Consider the following 15,489-nt stretch of genomic DNA (forward strand, 5'->3'; position numbering starts at 1 on the left):
AATATCTTCATCTTTACAGTTTTTAGGAACATTGGTATAAGTACACATCTACATTTAGACTTCCCTGAGTTTTTTCTCTCTTGCTCTTACGGTCTTTCAGAACTATACGTTTCCCCCTCCCGTGAGGGAATTTTCAACTGTAAAAGAGAAGCACTGCTGTCATGGTGCCTCATCCACGTTTACAGTTCTGTTCATTGTGAAGGATGCGATGAGGCTGGAGACGTGCGGCAGAGCACGCAGCTACAACTAGTGCAGCCCCAGGCTGTACCTGATAGCATTCGGGCAGAGCAGCCTCCGCACAGCGCAAGCCTGGGCTGACGGGGTAGGAGAAGTGCAGCAGCACCACAGAGATCAAGGAGGTTTCACTGTTGCCACCTCAGCCATTTGTGTGCCAAGCAGCTCTCAGGACAGAACAGGAGAAGACCGCTGCTACTGATAACGCTTAGCCAACGTGAACACAGTGACGCCTGCAATAGAGTATACAAGGAGCATGCTTTGTGGTATTATTTATTTAGGAACTGTGAGTAACTACAGCCGTAGCATTCTCATCTTTGCAATTCTGATGGTTTAACAAACCGGGAGAACATTAGCATATTTTTATTAAGGTACAAAATACACCCCGTTGTTGCCTAAAACATTTAAAAAAAAACGTGAGAAAAGCTCTGTATGCTCTAAATCAGATTTAAAACCTTTCTGTATAAGGAATTGTGGCAATACTGTGTTTAGTATAACATGAGGTTTTTATCAATTGAAAAGGAAAAGACATGCTGGCAATCTGAACTTAGCAACAAAGAGTAAAGCAGTTAAAAACCATTGTGTCATCCACATTAGTTGAGCTTTGAATGTAGAAGGAGCAAATCATATGAAACACATACACAACTAGGTAATATCAAACAACCTAAGGTTGATATTGTACACACCTGTATTAAAGTACACTGACTACTTAATGGTGAGGATTTAACGTAATTTTTTTTAAAAGAGGTAACATTTGAAATGCAAACGGTTGCACTTTACACACAAAAAGTGGAAAAGAAAAAGAATCACCTTTGGAACAATACATAGATATAAGACACTGGTTTTGGATTATGCATATCACCTTGCAGCCTCTGATATTACCTCTGAACAACAGCAACAAAAAAGTTTAAAGGTGCCAATACTGTGAAAGGAAAGCAAAGTTACTAAGTCTGAGTGCATTAACCATTTCTGAGAAAAAAACTGGGGTTTGGATTTTTTTGGTTTGTTTTGTTTTTCTGCATTTTTAAAAAATGCAACAGCCTTACTGGTGCAGGTTCAAGACAAAAACAAGACAGTCAAGCTCATAAGGTAGAAATAAGTCCTACATAGGTTAAGATTCTTTGGAAACTGCTAAGTATAAAGGAGTTTGTAATCCAGGCTACTATCTTTTTGGCTGCTCCAAAAATCTGTGGGAGTTTCCAGCTTATCATCAGTTGAAATCTGTTTTGCAGTTGCCAAATAAATGCAAGTAAAACTTTAACTAACCTGGGATTCCATTCACACACATGCACATAGAAGTCACGATTGTGCAATAACCTGGTTTTTTCACAGCAGCATATATATGAATCCTAAGTCATTATTAGACTGACCAGAACAACAGAAAATATTCTCAGTCTTTGTGTTTTCAGTCTGTTACTTAAGTAGGCAGCTGTAACTGCACTGAAGTGACAGGTTCTATAAGGGAAAGGTGACAAGGTGTGATCAGCTGGTTAAAAGCAAGATTGGAAGTATCTCGGGAAACCACCTGGATGTTTAACTTTTGCCAGCATTACAACAGCACTAACAGTGCACTGAGAAAGGGGAGGCAGTAAATGTGTCTGAAGTTAGGACTGTGAAATTCTGTTTAAAAGAAATGAAAAATGAACCATATGAACATACAAATTGCAGTGCTGGCTGTGACAAACCTTCCCTCATAGAAGATACCACTCAGGGAGCAGCCTGTTTCTTAGGACTGGAGAGATTCACTGTGTGTCTGGCAAACGATTCCTTGTAAAGTAGATCTTGGGGAGCCAGCTTAGCTGCAGTTTTGGCTGAGTAAAGTGATGGTGTAGAGCACTGAGCTCAGTAAATAGACCTTTTCTTTAAGACGTTCAGAATATAACTGTAGACTTGTTTTCCATACATTTTTAAAAATAGACTGGGCAACTTAGTTGATGACTTGCTTAAAGTAAATCCAATCATGCTAGCAGCTTAAAATTGCCTGCTGATTTGAATTAATGCCCATACGTAAAGCAAACAGGTATCAACTGATCATGCTGAAAAAACAACCCCCCAAAGACCTACATATCACACAAGGTGCTTTTAGTAACTTGGTTTTCTGAGCCTTATAAGGAGAGTCTTTAAATATATTTTTTTCAATTTTTTTTTCTTTGAGCCTTGTTTCATTCTTCCTCCTCATCCTCTTCATCTTCTCCTTCTTTTCCCATTGTTTCCACAAGGAGTTCTGCGGTGCACGTGGCTTCCCCAAGGCTGTTAACAGCTTTGCAGGTGTATTTGGCATCATCGTCCCCACATACTTCAGAAATAGTCAAAGAACAGTTCCCATCCTCATCATAATCTATCTGGAAGTGACGGGACTCCTTGACAGGCTGATCATCTTTGTACCACATTACCTCAGGGTCAGGATAGCCTGCAGTAGTGGAGAGAGAACAGCAATTGCAATGAACAGGTATTAACTAATCTGTAATTGCTTTAAGCATTAATTCCCCATCTGTGTATGGAAGTGCCAATATGTTGATATACAAATATTTCATTGAATTCTATTTAAAATAAATGTAGATGATGTGAGGCTTTTTTACTGCACATTTACCCGAAACAACTTTATTATGAATAGGAAAAAATTGAAAATTAGTGCTGAGGTGCTCACTACATTTCTCTTTCCACTACTTTAGCAGTGAATGCAGACAGCTTTTCGTGTGTCTTGGACATCAGCCAGTGAGGGACTCTTGACAGTGTGTTTGAGGCTTACCTTACATAGTAGCTTTTGTGGAAACCACAGTTCCCTGCACCAAGATTTAGAATTTCAAGGGCCAGGTTGTCGTGGTTTAACCCCAGCCAGCAACTAAACACCACGCAGCCGCTCACTCACTCCCCCCCCACTCAGTGGGATGGGGGAGAAAATCGGGAAAAGAAGCAAAACCCGTGGGTTGAGATAAGAACGGTTTAATAGAACAGAAAAGAAGAAACTAATAATGATAATGATAACACTAATAAAATGACAACAGCAATAATGAAAGGATTGGAATGTACAAATGATGCGCAGTGCAATTGCTCACCACCCGCCGACCGACACCCAGCCAGTCCCCGAGCGGTGAATCCTTGCCCCCCCCCACTTCCCCGTTCCTAAACTGGATGGGACGTCACATGGTATGGAATACACCGTTGGCCACTTTGGGTCAGGTGCCCTGGCTGTGTCCTGTGCCAACTTCCTGTGCCCCTCCAGCTTTCTCACTGGCTGGGCATGAGAAGCTGAAAAATCCTTGACATCAGTCCAAACACTACTGAGCAACAACTGAAAACATCAGTGTTATCAACACTCTTCACACACTGAACTCAAAACATAGCACTGTACCAGCCACCAGGAAGACAGCCAACTCTATCCCAGCTGAAACCAGGACACAGGTGTTTTGGGCTACAACTACAATTTAATATCCTGCTTCACGTTGCTTTCTTGTGGCCATTCTGAATCTACCTCCTCTTCATCTGCTCCCTACGCACCAGCCTGTCCTGTAGGGTGATGGTGGCACTCCCATTCCTATTTGTGTTTGTTAAGATAAGCGAGGGAGTCTAAGAAAAGCATTTTGATTATGCATCTCAACAGGAGTTTGGAGCCTTTTGTGAAGCTAATGGCTCTGCTATACTTGAAGCATCCAGAGCAGGGCTGTACAATACATGCTGGAGAACAATCCCTTATACAGTACTCTTGGCTGCTATAACAAATTGAAGGCTTGTTGTCTCTGCCAAGTTCTGGACTGTGACGGGAGGATGACTTCCCACTGAGCAGAAATAAAGTGCAGGAATCCCTAACACACAACGAACATTACAGCGATACACTGAGAAGTTTGGAACATCAGTTGTGGTACATCCATTTATTTTATTCCATGCAGTACTTATGCACATACCCCTCACGCTGAGCATCCATCAGCAACAATAATCCATCCTCACATCTCCGCTGTGAGGTAGGAAACACAGGCAGTGAAAGAGATTAGGAGCACAGAAATAAACAAACAGAAGGTCAGTGAGGCAGTTTCTGAACCTCATTTTAAGATTAGATATTGGCTAACTTGAACACATGCAGTATGGGACCGACTCTGTCCATTTTGTTTTAACAGCTCTTCTCTTCCTAATTTCTAGTTTTCATCAACAGCTGTGATACAGAAGCTTCAATCTCATTGCAATAGAAGTGCTAGCAGGTCTTGGCCTTCAGACTGGCCTTTAGGCTGACCAAGCCCAAGCTCCTTAAGTGCCTTCTCATAAACTTATTCTTTCTATCTGCATATTCCACTCTGAGTTTTCTTTCTTGAACTTGTAAGTTAAAAAAACCAAACAACAATACAGTATTTTCTAGATGCGAGTTTTGTAACCAGCGCAATGATATTATCGTTACTTCTCATGCAGATACACTGTTAGGGACTTCTTTGCCTTTAATACCATGTATGTATGGCTTGAAGTTATCTTGAGGTCACCTGAAACTTGTCTGTCATTTCAGATGAGTGACTTCCTACTTATTCTTGGTTCTGGTTAGCAGTCTCTAAGAGTGTACTCTTGCAATTTATGGTACTATAATGCATCTTGGTTTTACTGTTTCTTCCCTCAAAAATCACCTTACTGTTCCCACTTGCTATTCTGAATTAGTGATTCACACATTGACTCTTGGAGACTTCTGTTCTACGGCAAGCACAGAACAAGCCCATGCAGCTCCAAATAATTTCTGTTACTGCAACACATTCGTGCTGTAACATGCAGATATTGGTAAAGCAAAATGGCACCAACTCAACAATAATACAGAAAAAAAATTTTAAAAAGTTAAACAACAGCACAATGCAGAAAGCTGGCAAGGAAAGAAAGAAAGAAACAGATAACACTAATTCAAAGTACCTTCAATTTTGCAGTCAAATCTAGCAGCACTTCCTTCCACAACCTCTATGTCAAGGATTGTTTTAGTAAAATATGGCTTTACATGGGGCTTTTCTTCAGCCACTTCTTCAAGGAAAGCATCTGAAGGAGAGTGAAGAGATAGTTAATTATTTTACAGGGCATGTTCTCAAAAGATGTATTTTAATTTTTAATTACCAGATGGTAATGCAAGCATCTTTTATTTGACTTTATTCTGTAAGGCTAATGGGACGGTGAGGATGTTAGCTGCTTAGTTTTGTGCCAATCTTTTGCAGCTGGACAAAGATTCAGGCCATAAATAGAATGAAATTAACATGCAGGCTGCCACGCTACAAATCATCTTTATTTTTTCCTTGAATTCGTTTCTAACTGAACCTGGACTTTTGCTAGTCAGAGAGGTAAACCAGTTCAACTTGTATCAGGCCCACAGTCTGTGTGGATATGTCAAAATGACTGACTTGATTTTCAGAAGTGTCAAACATTTGCACCTCTGGTTGTTACACACCATGAATCCACGTTTCAAATGGGGACGTAGGGGAATAATGTAGACACATTTTTTCTTAAATGCCCCTGTCTGAGGAGCATGGTTAATGCAGAGTACATGTCTTTGTTACAGCAAGTGTTAATACCTTATTGCTTGCTTGCTTTCTCGCTTGCATGAGAAGGCAATACATCACTGTAATCTTTGTATAAACATGCATTCCCAAACTGATAGAAAGGGCAGCTGACAAATCTGCCTTAATTCTTTGGCTTTAAAAAGAGAAGAGGCTACTGCCCATACTTATACTGGGGCATTTTGAGTAGCAGAACAATATGAAAACAATAAATTTTTGATAGATTTCTTTAAAAAAAAAGAAGATAAAAACAGAGAGAGCGAGCAGGAATAACCAACTCAATGACTGGTCTCTAGCATTTTGCTAAAAGTTTTAGGAAGATTGATTCACAGAGAGGTAAAAATACGGTGCAGCAAAATTCCTTACCTTCATTTTCTACTTTGTCTGCATTAATAGGGCTGGTAGGCGAGCTCCCAGAGGCCTTCCTCCCACTCATACCAGAAATCATTGCCATGGACGACAGTCTTCCTATTGCTCGGACAGCATGGCCTGTTTTCTAAGACATAACATAAAAGGCTTCTGATCAATCCAATCCAAAAGGCATGTGATTTTCTGTAACAATCGTGCTTCGGACCAATTATCTGGGATCTCTGCAAACCTCACTGGAATTGTTGGACAAACTGCTTATATATAGCTCTGTTGTTTTAGGAGAGACAGAGCAGGCTGGTCTGAATTACCAAATTTAGTTGCAGATATAAACTTCCCGTGATGAACTCATACCTAAATGAATGTCTCTGTTAGCTGCAGATAAAAAGCACTGTGCGAGAAGAGGGCCAGCAGAAAAGCTATGTCCTGTTTAATGGGAACTTGACTCTGGTGGCGGACGGCTCTCAATAGCCATATGGGCTGGAACGAGTTTCATCAAGGATGAATAACCAGCTAATTTGAAATGAATGAGAAAGTACCGTCTGCATGATGGAAGCAGACCTCTGACAGGCTCGAGAATCAACCACCAGGATACTAAAATATGCTCAAACTATGTTGCCTCTAGTACGGACACTTGTATTTTTGTACAGCTTGCATGAGCTCCTAAGAAACACGTACAGTAGAACACAAGATTTACAGAAATGTGTATTTTGTAGGCTACTCAAAAGGCTGGATCCAGGATTTTATACACCAACTCCCCTAGCTATCAGAACGGCACAGGTGGACCTGCTACAACAGTTCCAGTATTAAGAAAAAAGAAGATATGGAGACCAAATACATCAAAGAAAATTATTAAATCAATCTGACTGAATCCACAAGAAGCTTGGTGCTCCAACAGGACACTGGCTTAGGAGAATGAAACTACAACAAAATGAGGTATCTTTAGAGAGGCCAGGCACATAAGCTTTTCCCTACCTGTTCAGGTTTGTTAAGGATAACATAGTCTCCCAGCCCTCAGTGGCACGGAGAGGGCAGGGAGGAGAGATGGTCGTAGCTCCAAAAGAATAGGAAAGGCTATACTTGAACTCATACGCCTTTTAGTAGCCTGAAGTGGAATCATCACGTGTTATATATTCGCAGCCGTGTACCCTCCTACTGCTCACCCATAGAAACCAAACCTAAACTAAACCTGCTTTACTGCATTCATACTCTGGCCACGCTGGAGTTCTCACCAGCAGCAGAAACCACCTGGCACGACATGTTTCTCAGAATCATAAACATTAGATTAGGATAACTAGCCCAATTCTCTGTCCTCTTTATTACCTGCCATTTTCTTCTGGCCATGTATTTCTTCATCCTATCTTTGGAAAGTTTTTTGGCTTCCATGTTTTTGGTGTCTTTTTGCAGCCAAGGATGCTGAAGACATTGAGTACAATTTAAGCGACTCCTGTTTTTATATAAAAAGACTAGTCAGTATTGCCATTAACGATAGTTGAACCTAACTTCTTTAACATTATTTTCCGCTCTCTTTCCTGAGAGCTGATTTTTCTGTTCCCTAAAATTAGCAACATAGGTCACATGGCACTTCTTTCCTGGCCATGCTTACTTCTTAAATACTCTTGCACAATTTCTGTAAGTTTTTTTGAGAGAAAACTGTGCATTTTTAGGTGTTAATAAAACATTATAAAACAAAGCACCAAAAGCCATGTGTTTTAGGCATGGAACACATACAGCAGAGCCACAATGGCAATGATTCAGCCACCTTACGCTGGCAGAACCCTGTCCCAGATCTCCTCTCCTTCACTTACAGAGATTTCCCCTTTCCCACCACTTAATACCCTCCTTCCCTGCAGCAGTGAACATTTAACAAAACAGAAATGTCCAAATCTCTAATCAAGCCACTCCCATTCTTCACTTTGTTCATGGTACACAGATAAATAACCCTCTGTTCTCCATCCATCCAATTGCAAATTCATTGGAAGAAGTACAATTTCTTTCCTTGGTTTGTTCAGAATCTGCTGTAAACAGGGCTTCCAACTCTGATTTTTTTTTTCTTGCCCAATTACTGGATTTATATGAAAGCTGCCTACTCAGAGGTACCGCACTTAAAAGCAACACATGGAACTAAATCTGGCAAAATTGCAACCCATTCAGATCAGGAGAGAACATGTCATGCAGGACTCTGTGTCACACAACAGTGAAGATAAGAGTAGCCACGCAAAACCTCAGGGTGCATCTTGCCCGAGGGAAGGGAAAAGCAGAATGAGCAGGCGATTAAAAGGAAGTGCTCCATTCAGACCCTGCACCCTGCATGTAAAATAAACGAGAGCTGCACGCAGAGACTTAGAAAGTATGGCCAGAGGTGCCTGCGTCGACGTGGAGATTCACAGTGGGGAAATAAGAATGACAAGTTGGGCTAAATGCAAACATAGAAATTGTATCAAGTCCAACAGCTTTACTTCATGTCTTTCTTTAGTAGATTGCTGATAAAGTCCTTGGCATCATCAGAGATTTCATCAAAAGCCTCATCATCGAAGTCCCACGTTGCTGACGTAACATTGGCTAGGGTTTCGTTGTCGTTGTCTCCCATGAAAGGAGAAAGTCCGCTGACCCTGGGGATAGAATAGACAGACAGACAGACAGATACAGTCTCAATTTGCAAATTTTCAGAGGAGCAAACTAAAATCGTGTGTGACATCTCCTATGCTCTGCAGATCTTTATCAGTAAAAGCTCCCTTAAAAAAAAAAACAAAAAACTCAAAGCTATCTACAGAGAGTCTTATGGGAAGGAAACTAGAATTTGACTGCAAAACTGAAAGGAAAATTTTTGCTGTTTCTTTCTCTTTTCCCAAGACATTTTTGAGAAGAGAACTAGAATTAGGTGAAAGTGGAGCATACTAGTTTGTTAAATGACTTGTCTAGTTCTGCATAAATAATGCGGTAATTTTCACACCAAATTCAGTTGAATAGCTTTTTTTTCTTCTTCTTCCTGGTGCTTTCAAAGTGACTTTGCTGCCTTTACTGTCAAACCAAGTTTTTTTGTATATTTTATTCCATTTACTCCTGCAGAGAGAGCCCAAGAAGAAAGATGCATAATGAAATAATGAAATCCACAGGGCTATTTTGTAAACAAAACCACCCTGAATTATATAGCCAGATAAAACAGTGCTACATCACTGCAGGCTGTAGAGTTATCCAGATGCATCCAAAGGTAATTTGGTCTTTATGTTCTCAATCAGTCATGATGATGCATGAAATGGAAATAATACTCTTTTATAACCTAAGTTGAGCTTCCAAGGCTTTTTACTCAATATAACTGATAAATTGTGAGTGAAAGGCAATTACAGCACATCATGGTGTAATTTTTGCAGAGTATCTTTCTCCAGTTGAGCGTTGTCTTTTATTATACTGTACCTTTGTGCACCCAGATACTTTTGATTCCTGTATATATCACCCTTTCAGTAAAATCTTTCAGGGGAAAGGTTGCTTACTCCTTAGAACTAGAAGTTACTCAGTTTTCCAGGTCTTCCTGGCATGCAATTTACATAATAACCTATTCTTCATGAAATTTTACAGGCTTTATTTGCTTCCTTTGTACAACCATGTTAACCAGTTACAACCACCAGTTACATTTCAACAGTAGTACATTTTTTTAACATATGGAAAAATAAGTGGAACTTATTAGGGTTCTGAAAATACTATATGGTTATAATACTACATGAATATCGTGATGCTACTGAGTATCACAGAACAGACTGGTAGAAAAAGAGATTGGGATCAAATAAAGTGAGTTACTAGATTAATAATATTAGTATAATCTCCTCCTCTGAAGTTATTTTGCTACTCTTTTGGTACTAATTACATTCAAAATCCGATTTTACATTTGTTCTTAAGGATTTTATTTCTATAAGCAAAGCAGAAACACACACTCTTTGAAGCCTCAGACAAAGCGGATACTAAATCTTTTACCATTTCTGGAAGTCGTGTGCAGTACAGTGGAGTCTAGAATCTCAAGTGTATACTTCGGAAATTTGCTTGTAATAATACATGAGATGAAGATAAAAGGTTTGTTTCTTCTCAGGCAGAAGGAGGTAAATCAGAACAGAAGGTGTTTGGTGTCTTACTTTCCATTATATGGGGTGCGTTCAAATGCAACAGTGAAGCATGACGTTAAAAATGTATAAGGTGGCATAAACCCATTTATGGACATACAATAGGCGTGAGTTACAGAAGCTGAAAGATTAACATACCAAAAAATGCTCACGTAAAACAATTTTACCACGACTGTTCTCTGACACTTACTTTACTGGAAGAGACAAGGTTTATACCTGATAGCATTGGAGAGTTGGTATAGCCGCGGCACAATGAGAGACTGTTCAGCCGTCATGGCCAGGTAAATCGTTGAAGCAAAATCTCTGCCCTGGAATCCGTGAAGCACTCCTGCAGGGTCTTAAACCTATCTCCACTCCAGTATTTAAGCATTTTCCTATTTATGACAATGTCATTGTTCTCTATAATGTTTTAGAAAGTGGAAAAAACTCATCCAGACTGCAGTTTTAAGTTTTGGGTTTCAGATACTAATTGCTAAGTTGTCTCTTTTTTGACTATGTAACAAGTACAATAATCTCTCAGCCAATTCAGCGACTCCTAGAAAGGCTCACATTTTGTACAAATGAAGGGTCTGTGAAGTATTTCTTTAGTTCACTGTCAGTATAGGAGATGCACATCTTTTCATCCAGTTAAGCTTCCAGAGGACATACTTGGGCAGCCAGAGCAATAACAATCCCGTTTCCCTTCAATACTGGATCGAAGTACGCCAAAGGTGACCTCTGCGTAGCATTACAACAAATAGTACTGTTCAGCTCTTGTGCTACATTAGATAGTATTTTGGCCTATTTCCAGAGATCAAAGCTGCAGTATTGAGAGATCATTTCCATGCTAAAAAGACTGCTACAGGTACAGAGACATTGCTTCATGTGGAAACCCCACTGCTCCACACTCCCATAAGAGGCAGTGCTTATTAAAGACATTTAGCTTTCTGGGCAAAGGGATACTGCATGCCACACACAGCTTTTGAGGGATGAGGATAAATAGAAGGAGATTAGAGAGCAAAAAATCCCTTTGGTTGTTTTGGTTGGCTTTTTTTTTTTTTTTTTTAATGAATTGCATGACAGAATTATTGGATAAAATCTTAAATGCTGTGGTAGGATTGACCCATCCAATGCATTTCAATGTATTTGGTAAATTACCACATGGGTACCGGTTAGGCCTCCACTCACTCTGTCATTTCCAAATACCAGTGTAACAGCAATACCCATTCAAACGTTTCAATGAACCTATTTTTGTATTTCTGAATGTGCTGTTGCAAATTTATAAGGCTAAAATAATTTTCTTTCTCTACCACAGTTTTACACTGTGAATCAGTTGCCTTGTCATGGAAATACTTGTAACAAGAACTAGATCTTTCTCTATAGTCAGAAAACAAAATCCAGCAACTAGTGGAGATTATAACCAGAAATTCTTATCTTTAGCAGAGTTCACTGACCTAAGTCTTGGTTGTTCATTTCTTAATAGCCATTTAAAGTAATAATGGCCCAGCAACTCTTTTGACAGATTATGGAAACAATTTCTGTTTGGAATGCTGAAGCTAAGTGATAAAGATGAGCTACCACTCCAGAAAATTAATACTGAGCTTACACTGTGAAGTTACTATTAGACAAGCAGCAAGTTGTTTACTGAAAACATTTTTCCAGCTACTTAACCAGGCATCTTCCTGGCATGTTAAGAACCATTTGTTTAGAAGATCTTCCACAGTTTCCACTTCTAAATAAAGAAGAAAGATATTTTATCTTCTAGAAGTTCCTTAACATTTATCGGTTTGTTCTAACAAAGCTCTGAGGACAGATTTAGAAACGTTAAGATCAAAAGGGTCCTATGTGGTCACCGATCTCACTGCCTATGTAAGAAACACCATAGCATTTCACTTGGAAATCTTTGCATTAAGACTGCCACTAATCCAGGAAAGATGAGTTTGCTGCATGTCTCAAAAAGTCAGACTTTGAGCATTCCTCTGCAAGCAGTGCTTGCAGCACTAGCTGATTTGGGCTGATGACACTGAGCTCCTCCTTACAGTCTTTGCATTGCATTAGCAGTGAAAAAAAGTAACAGATCTTAGTGTGAAAAGTACTATCTGCTTCTGATAAACTTGTGCAGGTCATGTCAAATAAACACATGATAATGCCTGCACCCTGGAGATCATGTAGTAATTTAATTCTTTTACAAGTGAAATAAAACAAATAAATAGTCTCAGGCTACTTTGGGGGGGGGACGACGACACATGCATCCACTGGAGAAAACCACCTTTTCCTTAGCTGAGGGCTGGCTGACTCAAGCCACACCGGTTGTCTCAAGGAAGAAACAGACCACTGAACCCCCATAAAGGAAGACAGGTCATTGCTGTAGCAAGGGTGTTACTCTGTTCTCATCCTTGTTTTACGTGCCCAGTGGATTAATAAGGAATTACAATTTGCCAGTGCCACTGAACAAATAATTTTCTTTTGAGCAGTACAGTCATGACATTAAAGCCCTCCTAACTTGCTTTATTGAAAGAACAAGGAGTGCTCTCTCATCTTCGTATTAACAAGGCTTAAATTTCTAATATGTCATGGAGCCAAGTGTAAGCCAGCAACGTGAATGTCTTGCCTTATCAAAGTCCCAAGTCAGCACACCCAAAAGATGAACGATGCCAAAAGATCTTTCAACAAACCCAAACTGCCAAACAAGGAAGGAATGACAGCAGTGATGAAGAATACAATAGATAAAAAGGAAAGGGAACATTTGAAGAATCAGGGTGCGTGTTATTAGGAAGGCATTGAAGGAAGAGAGTATACTGCAAGATCAAATACGATATTAAAAAACAGCCTAAGATATAGCATATTAAAAAATTCTTAATTGACAGAGATGAACTACATTGAAAAGAACTAATGGAAAGCAAACAGAGGTTTGAATCAGCCACAGCAAATTCCAGTCAGATTCTATGGTGACAGAAGGAAAAGGGCTATCCACTTTCAACATACATACACACAGCACTGAAATTTCAGACTGAAATTTGGTTTGAAATAAAAATAGAATTTAGAAATTGTTTCAGATTATTAAATATTGAAAATGCTGGCTCTCCAAATGGATCATCAGAAAAGAACTAGAAATAGAAACACAACAAACAAATTCACTAATGCCCAGGAGAATAAATGGGACAGAAAGAGCTGGAAGGCTTAACCTTCGTTAGATAAAGATTATTGTAAATGCAAAAAGAAACATTGAAATAGACATAAATGGAGATGATATACACAAGCTATAATATTTGTGGCCTGTTACTTCAAAGGCAATAGATCAACTTAAGTATGTGGGACGGTACTGTGATGCAGAACAGGACAGAGAGCAAGATAAAAGTGGAAGATAAAAAACATGAGGTGGAGAACACAAACAGGGAAATTTAAGGAAGAACAAAGACTGATGAAGAGACAGGACTGAATAAGTTATCCACAAAGATTAAAAGGATGTAATGTGGAGCTTAGAAATGTGGAAAGGGAACCCATGAGCTGTAGGATGGAATTAAGTCAGTCATGCCATAAGGAAGACAGATGCAGCATCCCAACAGAGACTGCGGTATCTGTACTTACGCCTGCAAAGCAGAAGGCTAGGAGAGAGGTTTTGCTGCAGGGTTTTGGAGAAGCGCTGTCACCCTGTTTCCTACTTGAGATTACATCCCACCCGTTTATTCTTCTGCAGGGAAGACCCTTCACCCACAGAGATGTCTGCAGTAGCTCTTTGCTAAACCTGGTTTGTATTCATTGTTGTATGGGTCATAATGGAAACACCGTCTCTTTCTAGGCAGGTTACAGGTCTCTCAACCCTCTTGTAATCCTACCTTAAAAGAGGTGTTTTGTCAAGTCCTGCAATAGCATGCTCCCTCTGCTTCACTTCAGACCTATGAGGTCCACAGCAGCTTTGGGCCATCAGCTGCCTGTAGCAGACCTGCCCTTAAGTCCAGTGGTGCTGCAGTGCTCACCTCTTCTTTCATGGCCGCACTCACCATGTCAGCGGGAGGGGGGACGCAAATGCTAAGTTACAAGCACAGTGATGGTATGTGAGACAGACACCAAATGAGTGAGTCTTACACATCGGGCATGAGATTTGGCAGTTCTGAGTTTATAATCAAAACAGGAAAGCAGAGCTACAACTAAAGAGAGATGGAGTTCTCAATGACTTTTATTTGCATTCTGTAATGATGATGTGATGATCCATTTTGGATAATGGCTTATAGTTGTGAGTCTGCAAAAATAGCTGGGCTTTAAGGAAGTGAAGACAGATTAGGAGCCTGTCACTCTGGGGTGGAGAGGGCAAGTCCAAGCGATGACTCACAGATCTTCCCTAACTTCTATTACTTTATTCTTATTGCAAGAAAGACAAACACTGATTATTACTGTTAGCCATCATTGTGGCAGTAGCTATGCATCAAAAAGAAGATTTTTGTTGCGTTTGGGTAATGTAATTTTCCCCTCATGAGGAGTTAAATGAGCTTAAAGACATCTTAGCAAACAAGTCATTTCTTAATATATTTCACAAGGCATATTGGGTCATCTGAATCAAATGTAACACCACCCCAATCCTATCAGCTGAACATCACAGCAACCAAATATCTTGCTTCAGGTGGCACAGAGAAACTGGGAAGAAGTAGTTCTGCCACTGCCGGCAGACTGGTCTTTGGCAAGAGATTTCACCTTTTCTCCATTTGTTTCACCTGCTCCCTTTGCCGTGTCTACTTAGACAATGATGGTGTTCTCCAGCACGTACTGTATCGGAGCAGCAACTCTGGTTGCACGCCTTAGGGGCACACACAACTGCTATCACCGGTTTTTGCCTCGGTTGTCTGACATGTCACTGCCTATGCTGTAAACACACAAAACCTCATCATATATTTTGATAACAAATGAGAGCAAAAGCCTTCAAACTCCCCAAATGTGCATGGAACGCTGCGGTTAACGTTTTGTTCCCTAACGTGTCAGAGGCCTCTAGGGGGCAATGCAGCCTCGAGGTAACTGCTGGGTTTTCCATGGCTGGGCCGGCAGCCTGGGATCTCCGTACCGCTCTTCCAGTGCTCGGTAACTCGGGAGGCCTCAAAAGCTAGAGAAAGAAATGAATTTGTCATCTGAGTACTGCGTGTGTGGTCTACGTTATTTGAACTACAGAGTGATCCAAACGAGCTTTCAAGATCCAGAAAGAAATGCTGGAAGTGAATGGAAAATAAAGGTCCTGTAAATAAACTGGCAGAGCAAAGCGACCTTGAAGAGTGTAGCATGCTTCACATAAGAAAGAGGAG

At 40.2% G+C, this 15,489-nt stretch overlaps 1 protein-coding gene across 6 annotated transcripts in view; it reads right to left on the minus strand.

The window, feature by feature from the left end:
* Positions 1-491: 491 nt before the first annotated feature.
* Positions 492-15,489, minus strand: part of MYLK (myosin light chain kinase) — a 224,632-nt gene continuing 209,634 nt past the window's right edge. For all 6 annotated transcript variants that reach the window (XM_052792708.1, XM_052792704.1, XM_052792705.1 and 3 more), the window contains 5 exons: positions 8,570-8,722; positions 7,434-7,557; positions 6,111-6,240; positions 5,113-5,232; positions 492-2,644 (listed from right to left, as the gene is read on the minus strand). In XM_052792708.1, the coding sequence (XP_052648668.1) occupies positions 2,397-2,644; positions 5,113-5,232; positions 6,111-6,240; positions 7,434-7,557; positions 8,570-8,722 (775 nt within the window). In that variant the 3' untranslated portion in view covers positions 492-2,396. The remainder of the gene's footprint in view (positions 2,645-5,112; positions 5,233-6,110; positions 6,241-7,433; positions 7,558-8,569; positions 8,723-15,489) is intronic.

The sequence above is a fragment of the Harpia harpyja genome, chromosome 7 (assembly GCF_026419915.1).
Source record: "Harpia harpyja isolate bHarHar1 chromosome 7, bHarHar1 primary haplotype, whole genome shotgun sequence".
Classification (NCBI taxonomy): domain Eukaryota; kingdom Metazoa; phylum Chordata; class Aves; order Accipitriformes; family Accipitridae; genus Harpia; species Harpia harpyja.